Source organism: Dromiciops gliroides, chromosome 6 (assembly GCF_019393635.1).
Source record: "Dromiciops gliroides isolate mDroGli1 chromosome 6, mDroGli1.pri, whole genome shotgun sequence".
NCBI classification, from domain to species: Eukaryota; Metazoa; Chordata; class Mammalia; order Microbiotheria; family Microbiotheriidae; genus Dromiciops; species Dromiciops gliroides.
The window spans coordinates 162,708,616-162,731,566 of NC_057866.1; the positions used below are offsets into that span (position 1 = coordinate 162,708,616).

General features: G+C 36.4%; 1 protein-coding gene across 6 annotated transcripts in view; it reads right to left on the reverse strand.

Annotated features, from left to right (window-relative positions):
• NR3C2 (nuclear receptor subfamily 3 group C member 2) overlaps positions 1-22,951 on the reverse strand; it is a 383,963-nt gene that overhangs the window by 353,105 nt on the left and 7,907 nt on the right. For all 6 annotated transcript variants that reach the window (XM_043971516.1, XM_043971512.1, XM_043971511.1 and 3 more), the window contains exon 2: positions 20,320-22,075. In XM_043971516.1, coding sequence (XP_043827451.1) covers positions 20,320-22,073 — 1,754 coding nt within the window. In that variant the 5' untranslated portion in view covers positions 22,074-22,075. The remainder of the gene's footprint in view (positions 1-20,319; positions 22,076-22,951) is intronic.

The window sequence follows — 22,951 nt, forward strand, 5'->3', positions numbered from 1 at the left end:
TGAGAGTCCTACAGTTGGCCATCCCTCCACAGGAACATTAATCTGACCCTATCTAGAAAAGCAATAGAAGGAAGTTTGTCTAGCATTCAGCTTTTGTCCCCTGTTCTTCTCTTTCTTTAATCCCTTTCCACAAGATTTCTTCTCCTCTCAATGCTTCTTACCACTAAGCAGATGTGTCTCAAATTTACATCTTGAGTCCAGTTTTCTCTCTGTGGAATTCTAGCCCCAAATTTTCCATTACCAGCCAGACTTTTTACACTTGGACATCCTGCTGTCACCCCCAACTTCTAATGTAATTTTAGCATTACTGCCCCGCCTCAATCCAGAAAAAGATTCACCTGCAGGCCTCTGAGTTGTTTCTGGCTACATTTAACTCTGTGCTCAAATCCACCTAACTAGAGCAAGAGGGAGGAAAATAGACCACTCGGCAAACCATCTCTGCCATAGGTGCAGAGCTCACCAACTCCATTCTCCAGCGCCTATGATGCTGATCTTCTGACCTCTCCTAGTCTAGCACCTACCTGCCCAGAACAGCTTCTCTGGCCTGAAAGCCTGAATTGTCTCACAGCTTCAGTGTCTGCCAGACTTTTCTTCCTCAGCTCAACTCCCATCGTAGCCGGCTCCTATCCTACCGATTCCCATGTCTCAATATAGGAAGGCTCAACATAGGATCACAGATGTCAACCAGGCAAGGAAGTGAGAGACTCCAACTTGCTTACAAACTGGGCCCCACAGGGGTTAAGGCTACACAGGTCGTTACTGGCAGAGAAAGATTCCAACTAAGCCCCCATGACTCCAAGTTCAGAGCTCTTTCCATTATACCAGGCTCTCTCTCCTTCACATATCTTTTCTCCTAAAACTCTATGTTTCTATCAAAATTCACCAAAATTCTTGAAATCACTCAGATTTAGAACCTGTGTCACCTCAGACAACTCCTCCCTTTAGCACTTGGGCCTGTGGAATCTTCTTTTGAGGTATTTCCTACAACAGCAAACTCTTCTCCATTCACACTGCTACCACACCAATTTGATCCCATAGCACCTCATTACTGGAGCACCATGATCTCCTAAGTTGTTTCCTATCTCCTCCCACTTCATTCTATTCCAGGCTTCCTAATGGAACTAGGCTTCCTAAGATACCACTTCTATCATGCCACAGTCACATGTTCTTTCAGGGCAAAATCCAAAATCCTTTTCCCCATATTAAAAACTATTCCTTGATCTCCAAACTACAGAGCCTAATATATTTCTAAACAAAAACCCTCCCCTATTCAGCCAAACTAAACTCCCACTATCCCAAAAGAGTGTTCATTGTGTTGATTCCCCCTTCATGCTTCTTGCTTATGATTATTCTCCCCCACTTGATATTCCTTTGCCATTCTTCTCTGCTTCTCTAATTTCTCCAAATAGGAGTCATCTTTTCCCTTAAACACCCCTAGTCCATGGTAGTCACTGAATTCAGTCATCTCAGACTCAATATATTTAAAGCTTAGTTCATGTTCAAAACCAAATCCTCCTCTTGATTTCACTGATTTTGGTTCCTCCCCTATTCAACCTCCTTCAGTGGTTTGTCATTGGCTACAGAATAAAATCAAAACTCTGGCTTTACTTTCAGTGTCTGCACAATCAGGCCACAGTCAATGTCTTAAAACCTTATCTCCTACTATTTCCCCACAGTAAAACTACATCACATTGCTCCCTGAACAACCCTTGCAAAATCAGTTACACATAAGACTTTGCTTATATTTGCTTTATGACAGTTCACCTGTTTGAAATCCCCTTCCCTCTATAGGTAATCTAAATTCTACACCTTTTAAAAGATCTAACATCAATTCCTCTGGAAAGCCTTCCTTAAACATAGTAGTAACTCTCTCCACTACATTCCTGTAGTAATTGTTCCTTCTGCCTCTTAATATATCATAGAACCTCTGAACTGAAAGAGACTCCTATATCGTACCTATAGTCCAACCCATACCCAAATGAGAAAATCCGTTTGATAACTTACATGACAAGTAGTAATCCAGTTTTTGCTTGAGTATTTCTAGTTATTCTCTACCTCTTGAGGAAGCTAATTCCACCTTTGGATCATTTTAATTGTTGGGAAGTTTCTTCATAGAGCGAATCTTAATTTGACTCTTAAAAACTTTCATCCCTTGCTCCAAGTTCTGCCTTCTAAGATCTCTGTTCCACATGACAGTTCATCAAATAGCTTAATACAAGCTATCATGTCCTCCAAAGTCTTCTCTTTCCCAGGCCAAACATTCTTGGTTTCTTTAACCAATATTCATATGTGGCATAAACTGTGTTATACTTCACTCATAGATCATGCCTGTCCAAGAAGATTTTAATTTCTGAGGAACAAAAACAATGTCTTGTACCATTTTGAAGTCTCAGTGCCCGGTGCATAGTTGTAAATGCACAGGGTTTGCAGGTTGGCTGACCCAAGAAGAAACTATGAGTTAATGGCCACTGCATGTAAATTTGAAAATCAGGAAGGAAGAGCTAATACCAGAAGACATTGACAAATCATATCCACTATAGATCTCAGTCTAGTAAGTCAATATTTTGAGATAATGCATAGGAAAACTTCTTGGGCATGGAGAGAGGAGGAATAAGCCAAGGGAAATCCAGAGAAGGATTATAGCTTATCCAAGATAGCAGAAGAGAGTTGGACATTTTCTTTTCCCAAAAATTCTTACCCTACCTCAGTGTCTCTGAGAACATAAGTATAAAACATTGTGGGGGATCTCAGGCAGGAGAGCAAAGTTTGGTCTTGCAATCTTCTAATGGTTAGCTCCAAATGGCCCTTTCTCAATCTTAATTCTTGACATCTCCATGGCTTCCTACTTGGTCTATCAACCACTTCCAGACTTTCCTTTCCTCTTCTGGCTTCTTTGACACTGCTCAGTCCATTCTGATTCCGCCTGCCTACTTTCTGTCCTTCTCAGACACTTTTCTTGGATCCTCTCTTCCTGCCACTAAGTGTGAACATCTTGAAACCTCTTCTCCCTATATATAGCTCCTTTCCTTGGTAATCTCATCAACTTCCAGAGATTCAATTATAATTTCAATGCAGGTGATTCCCAAATCTGTATATCCTGAACACCAGACCCACATTTCCAACTACCTGGTTGATGTTCCTGTAGGTACTTTAAGCTAAACATGTCCAAAATGGAATTACTTCCTGACAGTACCTCCTTACCCTGTTTCAGCTGATGGTACCACCATCTTTGCAGATTTGAGGAACAGTAAGATATGGACATGGATTGTCTGATATGTTAAAGTTTAGTGATAGAATAAGTAATTTATTAGCTGATTTTATATGTAAATGTTTTTAATTTTGATAATATATGGAACTAGGAGAGCTAGCAACATTTTCAATGTAGAATCAGAAGTAAAGATAAAGCATTATTACTTGATATTATTCTAGAATTATACTAGAAATTCTCATATCAATTTAACAAATTTAATGTCACAAACTGACAATGATGAAAGAAAGTATTCCTAAAGGAATAGGACATGATGATATACTTAGAAAACCCTCAGAAAATCAGCAGTGAAGCATATTTAAATAGTTACAGCTAAACAGCAAGACACAAAATAAAACGACAAAAATCATCACCTTTTTTATACAATACCAAGAAAAATCAGGATGAAACCATAAGACAAATTCCCTTTGAAATAACTACAACACATAAAAATATGTAGGAGTTAACCTCCCAAGACACATACAAAATTCATGTAAATACAACTAGAAAACACTTTACAGAAATAAAAGGAAATAAATAATTGGAGAGCTATCCACTGCTCATGGTCAGGCCATGTATAATAATTATATATTATGGTGACCAAGGTCATGGCTAATATAATAAAATGATAATACTTACTAAATCAATGTAGGTGATTTATTGTTATACCAAATTAAGGAGATTTTTTTGAACTCGACAAAATAACATAATTCATTTGGAAGAACAGAGGCTCTAGAATCAAGGAAAATAATGAGGGGGGAATATAAAGGAAAGGAGCATAGCATTACTACAACTCAAACTATATTATAAAGCAATACTCATAGAAACTATTTGATAGTAGCTAAAATACAGAAAAGCTGATCAGTGAAATAGACTAGAAAAAAACAAAAAAACAAAAGCTGCTACTACATTAGCCTAGTGCTAGAACATAATCTTTTGAGGAAAGGGCTCTCCATGATCTTATTTGGAGTTTTCTTGGCAATGATACTGGAGTGGTTTGCCATTTACTTCTCCAACTCATTTTCCAGATGAGGAAACTGAAGCAAACTAGGTTAAGTGACTTGCCCAGGGTCACACACCTACTAAGTGTCAGAGGCCAAATTTGAACTCAGGAAGATGAATCCTCCTGACGCAGCACTCTATGCACTATGGTGCCACCTAGCTGTGCCCATGTAGTTGCCATGACTACAACAATCTAAATAGAAACAAAAAGAAAATTGAACTCCAAGTAACTGATAAGTGAAAGAAGGTCCTAGAGGAGAGATAATGAAACATACCTTGTTCCTCACTACAAAGAGGCAAAGGACTATTAGGATAGGATATAGTAAGCACCTTCCCATGAGGGTCACATCATCAGATGTGTTTGGCTTTGTCATAAGGAAGGAACTAAGTGGAGAGAATTGAAATGGGATCAATAAAATAATTGTTTAAAATGTACTATTGTTTTATGAAATGAAGCTATGACCTACTGAATTTTACATGTAATAGCACAGCCGACTTAGTGGGTAAAGTGGGCAGAAGTGTTACATTTAGGAATTAGGATTGTTTCACTACAATGTTGGGTTTTGGTTTTCTATACAAGTTTTTTCCTGTTCTCATATACCAGTAACAACATAACCTTCAAATACTTCCAATTATCTACTCTGCTTCCCACTGTCTGAGGCCTAGTTATCAGTTCAGTTAACAAACCCCAAAACTTTTAGATCAAATGATATGAGATAAAGTCCTAAGTAAACGCACTGAATATTTCTTCCTTATAAAAATGGTGGTGCCCCCTAGAGGCAGACAGGCATACATTTGCTTCTTTATTTGAGAATGCTATTGCCCTCCTTGGCACAATTCCTATACACTAAGAAATTGACCATGGGACAGAATGGAAATTTTGCTATATTGCGAAGCTTTTAAAAATAATTTTGACACTTACTAGCTGTGTGACCCTAGGCAAGTCACTTAACTCCAATTGCCTCACTAAAAAAACAAATAAATAAAAATATTTTTGGAGGAATTAGGGCTGTGCATCAACATACAGATACTTCAACCTAAACATTAGAAGCAGCATGATACAGAAGGAAAAACAAGGGTTAGAGTACTTGGCTTCAACTTCGAACTCCAGTACTTAATAATTTACATGACTCTTGGCAAGTCACTGAGCCTCAGTTTCCTCATTTATTCATTGCTGATGATACTTGATACTACTTGCCTCACAAGTATGTTGTGGAATAAATGATTTGTCACTTTTAAAATGCTATATAAATCTAAACTATTCATCTTCTCCCCCCCCCAAAAAAAACACATGCACCACAGGCCTATTTTTTCCAAGAAGAAATACTAAGTCACTGTACAACATTAAAACAGTGCTCAGCAAAATATTTCTCCCTTTTCAGGCCTTTTATCTCTCGACAAGAGCTTATATGAAGCATCCTAAATGATGAGAATCATTTCTATTTTTAAAGTTCTTCAAAGTAAAACATTCCTTAAACTCTCCTTGAATAACATATCCCAATGTTTAGCAGTTTTGTCAGGACACGCTTCATATATAATCTAAACCCTCTCATGCTATAATCAAAGAAGGCTGCATCTTGTTCTCTCCTCAATGGAGAGGAACAGCTGGTCACCACCATCTATATAAAAGTCCTTTGTGTTTTTGAAGATCAGTATTAAACTGCCCTAAAGATATTATTTTACAGGCTTTTATTCATATTTGTGGTTTTCCTTTCAACCATCTTTAAGTTTCTCATAATTGTAAAATCTAGAACTGAAGATAATATTTTAAGGATCTGGCCAATGCTCAGTGTAGCAGAATGATTTCTTCATGGAGGCCAGGACTGAAGTTGGACATGGCCATCAATCATGTTGTTAACTGATGATCAAAGCATAAAATGCTATGAGCCTCCTCTTTTTCTGTTGTGTTATTCTATTCTCGTATTTGGACAACTTTTCTACACCAGTCTTAGGTGAAACATATTCTCTTAGTGACATATTTCTGCTCTTTTAATGCATCAGTTTGAATTGTGATCTTTTAAAAAATATTATCCATTTCGACTTGTCACTTACAAACTTTATAATAATGCTCTTGAGCTGTATAGCTCATTCATCTAGGGAACTCGCAAAAACAATGTCATGCATGACATATTTGCTTCAGTTTCACTTATTTCATGGCTGATACCTTATGGCCAACTAGTCATTTAGCATAAATGCGTGCTTATGGGGGAATCATTAAAAAGGACAAGACTTCATGGATTAAAGAAAACCCATCATCGGGGCAGCTAGGTGGCACAGTGGATAGAGCACCGGCCCTGGAGTCAGGAGGACCTGAGTCCAAATCCGGCCTCAGACACTTAACACTTACTAGCTGTGTGACCCTGGGCAAGTCACTTAAGCCCAATTGCCTCACTAAAAATAAATAAATAAACAAATAAATAAATAAATAAAAGACAAGAAAACCCATCATCACTACAGGATACACAACTCAAAACATCTACTTTCCTGAGAGTCAGTAGAATCATCTTCATATGAGAGTTGACATTACATTACAATAACTACAAAGATAATGCAACTATTAAACACCAAAGGGTCCCAAATTAACTCTTCCAGCACACAACTTATTACCAGCTTATCTATATACAATGATAAGTACGAGTGAGGTGGCCTAGGGGCCATGTTTATAGTTAGGCAGGTCACACAGCACCAAATCAGAAGTGTCATTAGAGTCAGAGTGCAAGCTATCCTTTGTTTTCCTTCAATAACACAGAATAGGGTGAAATTGGGTTAACAGGACTTGTTCTACTGATTTCAATTCTGTTTAAGAAAGTAAGATTATCTCTAAAACATTTACAAACAGACTTTGTGATAAGCCTTTTCACTATTTTCTCCAGAAATTTATGATAAACTTATAGGTATTTCCCATAATCTTTCCCTTCTTAAAAATACAGGGACTAGGGGCAACTAGGTGGCACAGTGGATAAAGCACCAGCCCTGGATTCAGGAGGACCCGAGTTCAAATCTGGCCTCAGACACTTGACACTTACTAGCTGTGTGACCCTGAGAAAATCACTTAACCCTCATTGCCCTGCCCCCCCAAATGTGTGTGTGTGTGTGTGTGTGTGTGTGTGTGTGTGTGTATGTGTGTGTATACTTCCTTCTGCCCACTTCTAATTTTTAGACATTTTCCCCAGCGGTCCACAAGTTTTTGTTTCTTTTTTAAAAAAATAATATTAGTTGTTAGTCTTATGATTTCTGTAGTTACATTTAAAATTTCAGTAACATTAAGAGGAATGAGATGGTCTTGCTAAGTTTTCTTGTTAACTGAAGTTTAACCCTTCAGGTACCAAAGTATGTTCCAAATCTTTCCACTAGTAGTTCTGTGAACCACGAGTACACACGCACTCACACACACACAAATATTAGCACTCAAGAAACAAATGTAGAGTAACAAAGACAGTGATTGGTCTACTATTAGGAACACAATACGGCATCCATTTCTAGTGAGCTAAGAAACTATATCTATTTATAAATCAAGGGAAGAATGCTTAACACCTATACACTCAGTAAAAGGGCAGTTTTTAAATTATTTTTTTCTTTTTTTCTGAACTAAAAACTAAAAATGTTTATTTACTTTTTTAATTAATAAAGTATTTTATTTTTTTCTGTTACATGTAAAGATAGTTCTCAACTTTTGTTTATACAAGCTTTACAATTTCAGATTTTTCTCCCTCCCTCCCCTCCCTCCCCCCTCTCCTCCCTCCCCTAGACAGCAGGTAATCTGATATAGGTTATATATATATATATATATACATAATAACATTAATCCTATTTCTGCATTAGTCATGTTATAAGAGAAAAACATCAGAGCAATGATGAAAAACCTCAAAATAGAAAAAAAACAACAGCACCAAAAACAAAAGAAATAGTATGGTTCATTCAGCATCTATACTCCGCAGTTCTTGTTTTTTTTTTTTTTTCTTGGATTTGGAGATCCTCTTCCATCATGAGTTCCCTGGAACTCTTCTGTGCCATTGCATTGGTGAGAAGAATATAGTCCATCACAGTAGATCAACACTCAATGTTGATGTTACTGTGTACAATGTTCTGCTCATCTCACTCATCATCAGCCCACGTAAGACCCTCCAGGTTTCTCTGAACTCCTCCTGCTCATTGTTTCTTACAGCACAATAGTATTCCATTGTATTCATATACTACAACTTGTCCAGCCATTCCCCAATTGATGGGCACCCCCTCAACTTCCAATTCCTTGCCACCACCTAAGTTTTTAAAATTATTATAAATGTCTCTGGCAAAACACTCATTTTGTTTTTCAGATATAGAACTTTTTTCTTCATGAGATTCCTCTCTGTAGGGATGGTATTCTAGAACAAATGGCATCCTGTACAAATGGAACTTTAAAATCATTTCCATATCCTTTATTATATGCTAAGTTTAATCAAAACCAATTAACTCCTTTAAAGTTATTGTGGGGAAAACATGAAACAGCAAAAAGTTGAAACTGATTCCATTTCTTTGGGGCAAGACTAAATAACCACATTTCCTTGTGCTACTAAGAAACTACTGAAAATATTTTAATATTTAATGAAGCCAAATCTTATAATAACTCAGTTATGATCAATTATGTTTATATAATTCTAAAAGCGTAGAAGGGGATCAACAGAGCTGAAGCAGTATTGATCATGTAACATCACAATAACTTCTTAAAAATAAATGAGGATCTTATTTTGTGAGTGCTTGTTGTTGTTTTTTTTTTAATCTAACAGTGGCAGTGGGAGGGACAGATTATAAATGCATGCAAAAATAAATGAATCTAGGGGCAGCTAGGTGGTGCAGTGGATAAAGTACCAGCCCTGGATTCAGCAGGGCCTGAGTTCAAATATGACCCCAGACACTTGACATTTACTAGCTGTGTGACCCTGGGCAAGTCACTTAATCCTCATTGCCCTGCAAAAACAAAACAAACAAAAAACCCCCACTATCTTTACATGTAATTGAAAAAAATAAAATACTATAAAAAATGAATCTATTTATTAAAACAATTATTTTTTAAATCAAAATAAATACCCTATATTCCTTTCCTTGTCTTGTTTCTTTTGCTTAAAATCAATACCCTTCAATTCATTTGCGTGAATAATTTTGCAAATAGGCTATTTTCTTTATTATCATTAAATTGTTCACAGTATAGAATAGAGAGTTCTTTAATTTTCCCTGCCAAAATAGCACCACCAAAACCTTTAAAATGGTATTTGAAATGATATTGCCCAATTGATTGTTTTTCCATTGGTTGCATATAGTTGTCTAGTTATCTAACAGTAAATGAGTTAGTCAACAAGCATTTGTGGAGCACTTAACACCTGCCAGGCACTGTGAATACAAAGGCAAAAACTTGGTCCCTATATTCAAGAAGCTCACATTCTAGAGGGGAAGGCAATATGCATATAATATACATACATACATACATACACACAGACATATATACATATATACACACATATAATTTGTGTGTGGTACATATATACACACATATGTATATCACATGTGGCAGTTAGATGGCTCAGCAAATTGAGTGCTGGGCCTAGTCAGAACCCAAGTTCAAATCCAGCCTCAGACACTTAGTAGCTCTGTGACCCTTGGAGAAGTCACTTAATCCTGTTTGCCTAGGAGGCAACTAGGGGGCGCCATAGTGCACAAATCACTTAACCTCTGCCTAAATCCACTGGAGCTAGAAATGGGAAACCACTCCAGTATCTTTGCCAAGAAAATCCCACTGACAGTATGATCCACAAGGTCCCACCTCTCGTATGGATAAAAGGCAATCTTGGACAAAAGACACTAAGCAGCAGAGAGAAGGGGAGGAGTCTGGGAAAGGTCTCCTGTAAAAGGTTTCTTTAGAAGAAGGTTTCAATGGAAACCCAGGATTTGAAGAGGCGACAGTGAAAAATCAGCAAAAATATATTTGATTCTATCACAGTTTATCATAAAAATACTCTCTTTTCTATCAACACTATAAGTTAAATGTTCTGCAAGTTCAATATAAATGCAGACAAGAATTGAGTTTTAGAATGTCACAATAAGCAATAGTAGCTAAGATTCATAGTGCTTACTATGTGCCAGGCACTGTGCTATGCTCGTTAAAATTATTATCTCATCTGCTCCTTACAGCAATCCTGGGAGGAAGGTGCTAGCAATAATGATAATAATAACAACAACAACAATAACAATAATACAGTTCTTCCAGGCTTCTGCCCATGTCTCTATTCCTTGAGATAACAATTCTGATCAAAACCAAAACAAAACCAAACCAAAAAAAGTTTAAAAGTTTGCTAAATTAACTTAAGTTATAGGAAACCAAATGTAGGACAAAGCATTTTCATATGCCTGTAGAAAATAGAATAGTCAAATTCTTTTCAGATCTTCCAAAGGAATACTTCATCTATGCTTTTACTGAATGGGAGGGGGAAGAGGAATTGTTGCCTTTAATATATTTTCTTTCAACTTTATAGGACTTTTATATTTTATATAAAGCATCTAATCCATAGAATTGTTGTGAAGAACAAAGGAGATAGTATATGTAAGGTGCTATATGAACAGGTCATCATTATTATAATTAATTGATGATACCACTTTAAAATTATTTGGAGGGGGCTGTTGAAATTAACATTTATTCCCTTATTTCTTCCAATTCCTCTTCTCTTTCTTAAGATAGTGAGTTCTAATTTATAATCACTTTCCCTAAGGTCATCTTGGGAAATTAAAAAAGTATATTCATCCTAGTTAGATGCACTGTTTCTGCACCATAGAATTATTTCCAATGTACCTGTGGTAGAGACTTTCCAACAGACATCTACGCAATTAACAAATCCATTACCTCCAAAACATTTTAAAAATCCAATTGTTTATGAGATAATTACTGGATATTTCCACTTGAACTCATAATGCAAAAGTAAATACACTGCGCTTTCAACTTTACTATTTTTGACCCTATCATCACTGTTTTTCCAGTCACTGACAGCTTAAAACCTTTACTCAATTCCTTCCTTCACTCCTTAGATTTATCAGTTCACAAGTCCTGTTGCTTCTGCTTCTCCATTCTTATTTCCTCCACATCATGTCAGGCTCTGAGGCTCAGCTTACAACAGCCTTTTGGCCAACTGCTTGCCCTTTCTCTAGTCTCTCTCTTTCCCTCATGCAAACCACAAAGCATTCTAAAGTAAAAACCTTTTCCCTCCTGCCTGGGCTGGTACAAACTCACTTAATCACTCAAAGAATTCCAAAATCTAGCCTTTCCATTCTTATTCACAACATCCCTCAGTATTGCCCAACAGAAACAAGTAACCCAAAACAGATTGGCCTCCTCACCTCCCCCCAAATCTGAGTAGGCATCTGAAGGTTAGGTAGCATTTAGAGGAGAGGAAAGGTCTAAGTCCTCTCTCTCCAATAACACATTCCTTAACTATCTTGGCTTCCCTACTAAATTGAGATAGCCATTATCACCAATATCACAGCATCTAGCATTTAATTATATAGTTTGATCCTTCTTATTGTATGGGTTGTAAAGAAGAGTTCACCCAGGATGTTGAAAAGTTCTAAGTTCACCTGAAGATGTAAGTGTCTGGAGAAGACAACACTTAGGAGGGTTTGATAGCTGCGGTCAAGTATATAAAAGGCTGTCACATGAAAGATGGATTAACCTGTTTTTCTTAGGAGTGGAGAGAACTCAAAGGAGGTAACTTAGGCTGGATGTCAAGAATGCCTAGATAACAATTACAGCTATCCAAAAGTGAAGTGGGCTGACTTGGGAGGTAGTGAGTTCTTGCCTTACTGGAGATTTACAAAGGCTTTATAAACACGTGTCAGGTAGGATGCAGAAGGGCTCCTTATTTAGGCGAGGGGGGGGGGGGTGTTGAACTAGATAGCCTCTGAGATTCCTTAAAACTGACATGTTTCAATTGTTTAAACTTATACATAAGGACAAGATATATTCAGGTCTTCATGTTTCTGGTGCTCAACAAATACCTGCTAAACTGAATTTGAAAAAGAGGCATGTACCATTCTCTTCTTTCAGGTAAAATAGGCTTTTTAAAGAGAATACTAATGCAAGAATTTTCAAATATACTTAAAGAATTTTGGACTTTGTATTTCAGACTTCTCCTTCCAGGTCTCTGGGCCAACAAGGTAGCATAATGAACAGACCCCTGGATTTCAGGATAGGAAGACTACAGGTCAAACTATACTTCTTATAGTTACTAGTAAAGTGTCATGCATAATTTGAGGATCATTTATGAACCTTTATAGTGACAAAGAATAGAATCTTTGGATACATTTTCCCAGAAAGTATTCTTAAATCTATACTACCACATGCAATAATAAAAGTTTCTTATCAGTGATGTCACTTGATTCATGACCCTGGCTATAAAATATTGCCAGCCTTCACTTCTCATATTCAATCACATTTGTTTTAAAACAATACAGGTTGGGGGCAGCTAGGTGGCGCAGTGGATAAAGCACTGGCCCTGGATTCAGGAGGACCTGAGTTCAAATCCAACATCAGACACTTGATGATTACTAGCTGTGTGACCCTGGGCAAGTCACTTAACCCCCATTGCCCTGCAAAACAAAACAAAACAAACAAACAAAACAATACAGGTTACCTTAGGTTTAATATTCTTTACCTCTATTATAATTTCTTATCTTAAAAAGAGAGTAGTCGTCTAGTTACTTTCAAAATTGTTTTTATTTGAGGTGGTTTTGGTTTTTTGGTCTGGACTACAACCTAATTTTAAACTCCCTGAAGACATAAATACTAGAGAGCCCTAGTTTAAGGAATACCTACTTAAAGGCACTAAGCATCTAAAATTAACTATTACCTTACAATGAAAAAAACCTTATATAGTGAAGTTTCTAAAGTTAAAAAAGCATACTGACATATATCTCTCGGAGTGTGTGTATATATATATATATATGTGTGTGTGTGTGTGTGTGTGTGTGTGTGTGTGTGTAGGTATGCATGTTAGTGTATATATCTGTGTATACACAGAGATATATGTATATATATATACAGAGATATGTGTGATGACCTATAGATATATAGATATCTCTATATGGAGACATAGATGATAAACCAAAGATCCCAGAGTTTAAAATGATGAGTGAATAATATGCAAAGATTTCTTTCTATAGTTTTGTACTCCCAAGTTCTTTTTAATTCTGAACTTTTTCTCAATGAAACTAAATGATATAAGCATTAAATGTTATTTCTTTTCTGAATCTGATTTTGACAAAAGAAGATCAAAACTTGATTCTGCATTTTGACACTGAATTCATTAAGGAGTGATTAATCAATAAATTACAAAAAATGAAAAAAATATAAAATTTCATTGAACTTAGGAAAAAAAAAGTTGGGGACAGCTAGATGATGCAGTAGATAAAGCACAGGCCCTGGATTCAGGATGACCTGAGTTTGAATCTGACCTCAGACACTTGACACTAGCTGAATGACCTTGGGCAAGTCAATTAGCCCTCATTGCCCTGCCCCCCCCCCCAAAAAAAACAAACAAAAAATCAAAGTTAATGACATGAAAAGCAAAGGTCAGGGTAAGAGGAAGAACAAAGAGCTGAAGAAACTCTAGCTTATAAATTATTGATGACCATGTTAATTTAGATACAAAACTGAAAATGTGAAGAGATAATAGCTGGATACCCTTAAAATCTTCTGCATTTCACTAACAATGAAATTTATTCTAAGTTCTGAATTAATCTACAGGAAACAAATGGGCTTAACCTGATTTTTATATGTTGAGCATTTAAAATCAGAATCACAGAATCTGAGTTAGAAGGTACCTTGGAGTCCAATCTATTCAGGAGTAAAAAGTCAATATAGGGGGCAGCTAGATAGCACAGTGGATAAAGCACTGGCCCTTGATTCAGGAGGACCTGAGTTCAAATCCAGCCTCAGACACTTGACTTTGTCTGAGTGACCCTGGGCAAGTCACTTAATCCTCATTGCCCCACCCAAAAAAAAAAGTCAATCTGTAACATACCCTACAAATAGTCTTTGCCTGAAAATCCTCCAGAGAAATGTAACTCCCACAATGGTCCATTCCATATTTGTATAACTCTGATTTTTAGGAAGATTTTTTTTTAACATGATGCCTGAATAAACCTCTTTGTGGGCTGAGACTTTTACAAACATACTTGCATGTAATATTTTGATTTTGATTTTTAAGTTCTGTATATCACAAGTATATCACAGTTTGTACATTGTGAAGGACTTAAGAGTTTTTCACTAAAAAAGCTACCACTAGTTTTACCACAAATAATGAATGAATCATCAAGAGAAACAAGTCTCATTTTGAAATCTTTTCTAAAAATATTCTTTAAAATACTAGCCTTAAAAAGTAAATAATTCGACAATTTAAAAACACAAGTATATAACAAGTATTTTATACATTTCTCATTAAAATGCACTCTCAGCAAATTGCATGTTTTTTCAATGATTTTTCAAAATATAACATATGGAAAAGACACTGTTTAGAACCAAAGTACTGGGACTCAAATCCCAGCTCTGCCACTTACTACATTTGTATCTGCAAATTGTATTTGTATCTGCAAATTGAGGGTGTTGAACTCTCTACCTAGGGTCCCTTACAAATCTAAACTTACAATACCATAAACATTAAACAACCTGTTGTAACCAATGTTGCCAGCTTGAGCTGTGGGGCTAAGACTGAAAGCTCAGCTCCTCCTCTCCTTAAAGGGGTGAAGAGGAAAGAGGCAAGAGTCTCAAGGAGAGGGTATTAGAGAAATAGAAAAAGGCAACTGGGCTGGAGGGGTTGTAAGGAGAACCAGAATCAGTTGGTTATTTCTATAGAGAGAGATCACAGCCTAGACAAGAAGTAGAAGTAATGGAAGCTGCCTTCAATGTAGCTTCAGGTACAAGGTAGGCTAATGAAAGATGGGTGGAGATCCAGGGGACCAACTGATGATGCTGTTAAACCATGCAGGAGCTAACCCAAACCAACAAAGAAAGATTGTATCTGTCTACATTTGACAAGAACAGTGAAAGAGAAAATCTGGAAGGGGGGCTACAAGAGAAAAGAAAGAGTGGAGAGAGAAGAGAAGAAGCAGCTAGGTGATGAGTGGATAGAGCACTGGGCTTGGAATCAGGAAGACCTATGTTCAAATGTGCCCTCAGGCAATTCTAGCTGTGTGACCCTGGGCAAGTCATTAAGCCACTTTTGCCTAAGTTTCCTCAACTGTAAAATTTGGATAATAATAGCACCTACCTCCCAGAATTTTTGTAAATAATAAAATGAGATAATATTTGTAAAGTACTTGACACATTGTCTGGCATATAGTAGGTACTGTGTAACAACAACATCAACTACCACAACTACAACAAGTATGAGGACTACTACTACTACTACTACTACAACCATTACCACAATTAAGAGGTTCTCTTTCCAATTTACCAGCATGTCTAGCGGGGGACATGAACAAACCAAAGATAATGTTACTGAAATTATATTGCTAAATTCCCTAGGAACAAAGATTAAAAATTAATCTAAGCCATACATAAATTCTCCTGAGCAAAGAACAATGGTATAAGGTGAAGAGATTAGCAAATAGAAAGTTAGTGTCAGTTTTCTTCAGAAGACTTCCTCTTATAGAGGCTACACAGACAGAGTAGTCAGCTCACTTGGTAAAGGCAAACCCCTCCAAACCCCACTTTACACCATGATGGAATGATTTCAGGTAGTGAACTGAAACCACTAACCAAAAGGATCAACTCCTCAATCAATTCATCAGTACTTCTTACTGCTGGCATAGTGGATACAGCCTGTCACAAAAGCAAGAAGAATCTGCATTCAAGTCCTTCCTCTGACATACTAGATGTGTGATGATAAGCAATCCACTTAGAATCTCAGATCTCTAAGCAACTCTCTTAAGACCCTGTCAGAGAAGTACCAACCTGCATTAGAAAGGGAGTTTCCTCACCCAGAAGTTTCCTATATCAATAAATTCATCAGCCTATAGCTTAACCCTCCTTCCCTCTGCAACAAACATAAACGTATACATACCAAATTTCATTAAATTTATAAAGACAAAAAGCCTGCAATGAAGACAGAGCCCTTCAAAAGCTATCCTCCTTAGCTCTCTGAATTACAGTCCTTGACTTGCTAAAGAAGTTGAATTAAAAGAAAAACTAAAGAAACAAAGAACAAATGAAGAAATAGTATTAAGTTAATAACTAAGATTAAATCCACCATAATGTAATAGTCTTGCAATCTACTTGAATATGCCCTTTGGAACAGTAAATTTTTGAATTTGCAGTATGAATCAATGTGAGTAGTATATTGTGATACTATCAAAATTACTATTGCCATAAACATCTCATGTTATGTAAACAGTAATACTTTGTTTCCATAAGGAATACTGTAAAGAAAGGAAAATATATTCATCTTGTGTGTCACAGAGTTTCTATAAAAGGGGATAGAGATATCTAACAGAAAATCTTCAGTGCTTACCCCCCCACCCCGCAAAATGGCCAAACTTCCTCTTTCATGGCCAAGCAGCAGTAACATTTTCCTACATAGACAACCCATAGCTAATCAAGAAACTAACAATATGTTTGAATTCAGATGAGGAAATCTTAAGATTTGAGAGTTATCACAGTTTGATTCTTCATAAAGATGACTATCTCAGCAATGTATAACCAAATTTTAGACCTTAACACCTTGGGAAAGTGACTTGTCCAGGATCACACAAGCTAGTTCCTGGAAAAGCAGAGATGTATTTTTTTAATACTATACTTTACTGACACCAAAAATCTGGCAGCAATCCAAGTGCTTTAAATTTAGCTTTGACATGACTGTCCTGAGAAGCTGGGATTCAGATATTCTGTTCAATGGACATAAATACAAAAAATTTACTATTTTCTTGGAATACAATGAAATTGAAATAATGGCACATCACGTTATACACATGCACGTCAACCTACAACAGCAAAATATGTTTTACTCCCTTTACTCCACCCTTAGTAATCCTTCCTCTCCCTCCCCATATTATGTAATATACTACAACAAAATGTATATTTATTACACTCAAAAGAACTATTTTGGAATACAATTTAGGACTGAAAAATGGGATTCTCCATAAACTGTAATTATTATATAACTCACAAAACCTTTAAAGACACTAAAGTCTATCCTTGTGATAAAAGGAGAAAAAGAAAGATTGACTCAGTGAAAGATCACAAAGTAGTAGTAGTAGTTACTTGGTTAGAACTAGGATCAAATTTTAATCCCTATGTTTCAGACCACAATCCTTAAGGATCAAAACATCCCAAATGTTTCAAGGAATACATTCATTGAAAGACAAAAACTTGGCAGGTTTAGACAATGTAGAATCAGTCAGGAAGAATAATTAACCTTTACAAGACTGCCAATAATAGTAATACTACAGCTTTGAAAAAAACAATAAAGTATGCTTTGGGATATTACTATGTTAACATACACTGGTTTCCACAACCTTGTGACCTTAGAGAAGTCACAGCTTTCCTGGGCTCCATTTTTCTCATGTAAAAAATAGGAGGTTGGACTGGATAACCTCTAAGGTTCCTACAACCTCCAGATCTACAATAGGATGGTATACTTATACCAATAACAATAGCTAGCATTTATATGGCATTTTATGGTTTGAAAAGTACTTTATAAATAGTATCTTATTTTATCCTCACAACAATTCAGGGAAGTAAATATAATTATTATCTATATTTTACAAATGAGGAAACTAAAACAGACAAAGGTGAAGTGACTTGTCATAGGTCACATAGCTAGTAAGTATATGAAGGTAAATTTGAATTCAGGTCTGCCTTATTCCAAGTTCAGAGTTCAATTCACTGAGCCACACAGCTGCCAATAACGGCCAATAAACGAGACCAAAAGGACAACTACAAGTGGTCCCTGGATATCCAAAAGGAAGTATGAGGCTGAGACTCATGAGAAATTTATACTTGTAATACACATGAATGAAGGTCGATGACACAGAATGATTTATATAACCAATCTCGTAAATTATATTGCATACTGGACCAGAATTTCCATGAACTGAGTCTGAGGTACTATTATTTAAACTATATTAGGGCCACCTAGATGGCTCAGTGGATAAAGCACTGGCCATGGATTCAGGAGGACCTGAGTTCAAATCCTGCCTCAGACACTTGACACTAGCTGTGTGAGCCTGGGCAAGTCACTTAACCCCAACTGCCTCACCCTAAATAAGTAAATAAATAAACAAATAAAATAAACTATATTTAAACGCAAGGAAAATTTATTATCAATTAGATATTTAAAAGTAAGTTTATAAAAGCTAAGTTTTCGATTGTAACAGAGTTCCACTGACTTCCAATATCAATGGAAAAAGTACTGTTGAATCCACAACGTCCCACAATCCACTATAAAAGTAAAAAAACAGACCACATCTGGTTAAAATGACCCACCGTTGACTACTTCCTTTAAATATAAATAAAAATGTCACCAAACACTTTCAAGCATTTCATTTTTGTTTTTCCTTCTCAATTCCATGTAATATAATGCGCTAACAATATTAAGAAGTTACTTTAAAATATATATATGTATATGCAATATACATATATATTCCACTTGTGAAAGTACTACCCATTTTTAAAGATGAGTTTGCACTGATGAAAAGTCTTAAACCTAAATACATACAATTATATTTATCTCGCAACTTCTGCCTGGAATTGGCATTTAGGGAATATAAGCAGCTTTGGAATATGAATCAACAATTCATAATGACATATATCTATATTCACACTATATTATGTACATATTACACCATAAGACTATGCTAACTACCATTCAAAAAACAAGCACGGAACACATTATAGCCCAGAAAATAATCGGTGGATGGGAAGGACACATTTCCTACCATTTACTACACTGTATTTAGATATATGTGGAAGAAACTAAATGGAAATATTGATCAACTCTAAAATTGACTTATAGAAGTAATGTATTTTCCCACCATGGGAAAACAAAATAAATTTGTGTAAGCAAATAAGAAAAAAAATCTACATTTTCATAAGATACATTAAAGAACCATATAATAACAAGGATACATATTACATATGCGGTAGAGTCCACTTATCATGACCACATAATAAAAATACAGTACTGAAGCAAAGTCCAATGCAAGTATCCCATGAAGAATTGAGAACCACCCTTTATAGGCATATTTTAAACCTCTTCCTTGTTTTTCTAAATATACACACACACTGCTATCTTGGAGCAGGGAAAAGCCAAGAGATATTCTTACTGTAAATAAGGCAAGTCTTATGAAACTGAGAAGTTATAAATACACCAATTCAAAACTTCACTGACATATTTCATTTCCAATATAAGTAAAAAAGCTAATTATCCATTTGCTAAGTTCAGATGTGCTAGGTCTTTGAAAGTCCCTTAACAATCATGGAACGATTAGTTCTTTTAATATGAAGACCACGATGCCCCTCCCCCCAACAAATTTGTATATGACAGATCTTTGGGTTCAGTTTTGTTTTTCAAAGAGAAAATCCCCAAGTTTTCAAATTAAAAGTAACATATTTGTGTGTATACATACATACATACGTACACATACATGTGAGTATATATTTTAAAACACTTCTCTAAAGAAACCAACAAATGGACAAGGAAGAAACCCTGGTACTGGACAATTAAATGCAGTAAGTTCATAAATATAAAATAAACAACACTTACTAAACAAAATTACAAAATTGAAAACAGGAACTACTGCAAAATGAAAGCACTGCTCTGTTCAAATTTTTTGAAATAATTTTCAAAGAGCTGCTTAGGGATTTTGGGGGGTTCCTCTTACTCAAAAAAGACTTGCAGTCACACTAAATACTAATCTTTGAGACAAAATTAAAACCGCAAGTCAGAACATATAGAAATTTAACAACTAAAAAGAATGCAATAGTAAACAAAGATTTTAAGAAACAAAGTTTGAAATCATGATGTAATTTAAAAAAATAAACAGTAACTCACCTTGACACATTTTCTGGAATGTATTCTAGAACTGGATACCCATCATTTCTTCTGGATGACAAGTCACTGTGTGATTTCCATGACTCAACTAATGTATTGACTGGAGGAAATGAGCTCAAATGTGAGAAAGACTGGTCTCTTCCAAGGGGTCTTGATAAAGATATTGTGCCTTGAGCTCCAATCCTGTAGTGAAAAGACTGTCCACCTGAATTCACACCAACGATGGCAGAGGAAGGCAAGCTGTTTTCTTGGTAATAGCTACCATCATCAAGCTCTTGTTTAATTCCCATAGGCAGGCCTGGATTTGGAAATCCACTGCCTTCACAATTGCCATCAAATGATGAAACAGGTGGTCCTAAAATTCCAGATAGAGAATAATAGTCTTTATCATCCATGAAGGAAAAATATGAACCATCCATAAATGGAAATGGATTTACTGTTTGATTCCCTTTAAAAGAAGTACCTGAGCACGAATGCTTGGCTGACTCTTGTTTTACTGGTACTGAGAACTGGGAATCAGAACTGACTTTGCTATTTGCTCCAAGACATGAGCTACTGAAAGCTCCATCTGGTTCAGATTTGATATACTGTACGATGTTAAGCTGACTAGCCACACCATTATTCGAGATGGAGTTTTCTATTTCCTCAGTTTTAGGAAATGTCACATCTTGAGCACCTCTCTCATTCGTTTCTGGACTAGGAACCACATCCTGGGTTGTACTGGATCCAACCGATGTGGCAGAAGCAGCAAAGCTGAAGGCATTGTTTCCTGGGCTGCAGATAGAAGATCCCACAGTGCTAGCAGCTGGACTAGAAAGAGTAGACCTGTTATTTGTATTGGAAGGGCTGGAAATAGAGCACCTTGAGTTGTTGATATTTGCAGGGCTGGACACAGAGGAGCGCATAGTGACGTTATTAGGACTAGAGACAGGAGATTTTACACTACAGTGACTAGGAGGGCTTGAGATGGGGGATTTCATGCTACTTATTGGACTCGACAGAGGAGAACCTACATTGCTAGCATGTGCAGGGCTGTGCGACACAGAGCTTCGATTTTCAACATTCGGGGAACACGTCAAAGGAGTTCCCTGGGTGATCGGACTGTGCACTGTGAAACTGCCAAAGCTGGCTGTGGTTGAGGACACTGAGTTGATTCCAGCAGGACTACAAACAGAAGAACTTTTCTCAGGACACATTATGGGGCTTTTCACAATAGAGCGCATGATACTACCATTCACAGAATTTCCAGAGTCAGATATAAATGACCTCAAGGACCTGTTCACACTGTTTAAAGTAGAAGGGCGATGGCCGTTTTCTTTGTAAAATTTTACCAGCTGCTCAACATTTTGATAGATTTTGGCTGGACTTAGGCTTCTTCCTTGCTGATTCTGCTGATCATAGGCAAAATCAGCATCTCTTATCGAATCCATGTATAACCCCATAGATTCAGCTACAGTTGCCGAGAGTTCCTTAGATTCCAACTCTGTTTTAATATCAGATGTTAAAATCCCAGACTGATTACTGTCTTGCTGAAGGCAAGGGAGTAGTTCATGCTTTTCTTTGCTATTTCCTTGAGTACTGTTGTTTGGAATAGCACCAGAAACGCAGCTTACATTGACAATCTCCATATAGTTATTTCCATCAGTCCTCTCTCCAGACCCCATAGAAGAATGCTCTGTAGATTGAGAAACTTGACTCCAATGCCGTTCCATATCTAGGCCTTCAGGAAAACTGTGGTATCCCTTGGTCTCCATAACTAGCAAATAAATTTGGTAAATAAAAGAAGTTAATTCAGGTAGCATCAATTCTAAATGAAATATATTACAAAATTCCATATATAAAGCCAAAGCTATATATCATACCCTGTTAGGAATACAAATTTTCTAGCCCTTGAAACTTCACATTTTAACTATTCTCCAAACTAAAAGAAAATTATAGATTTGCTCCATACATGTTGACAAATAATTCTGAATATTCTAAACCAGAATACACTGGGAATGCATAACACCATATTAAACATTATAATATAAATGTCTCTTAAAATGTAACTTCATGGGCAGCTGGGTGGCACAGTGGATTCACAGATAGAGCACTGGCCCTGGATTCAGGAGGACCTGAGTTCAAATGGGATCTCAGACATTTGACACTTATTACCTGTGTGACCCTGGGCAAGTCACTTAGCCCCAATTGCCTCACCCCCCCACCCCCCCCACCCTCCCGGCAAAAAAATGTAACTTCATAAGTATTAAGGAAATAAAGGCCTTTTTGAGTGGCAGTTTCATAATAGATAGATTTACATACCAATATTGACAAATAATATACAACCTCTTGTAACCTGATTAATTAGAATGAGACACAAGTCAAAATGTATTTAAAAATCCATCTTGTCTGCAGAGATATTTCATGATTCTGCTCTCATGTACTTTCATACAATACAATCTTTGGATGTGATGCTATCACAAAAGGACCTCACCAGTTCTTCTCTCAAGAAAACTTCAAGTAGTTATAGAAAGATATACTATTCAAGATGGTATCATAGTTATAAATTGTGACAGTTCCTATATAAGTGGAGAATCTATGGAAATCCTGAAAATTAACATGAATAAAGAAGATAGCTTTGAAAAAGAGTGCT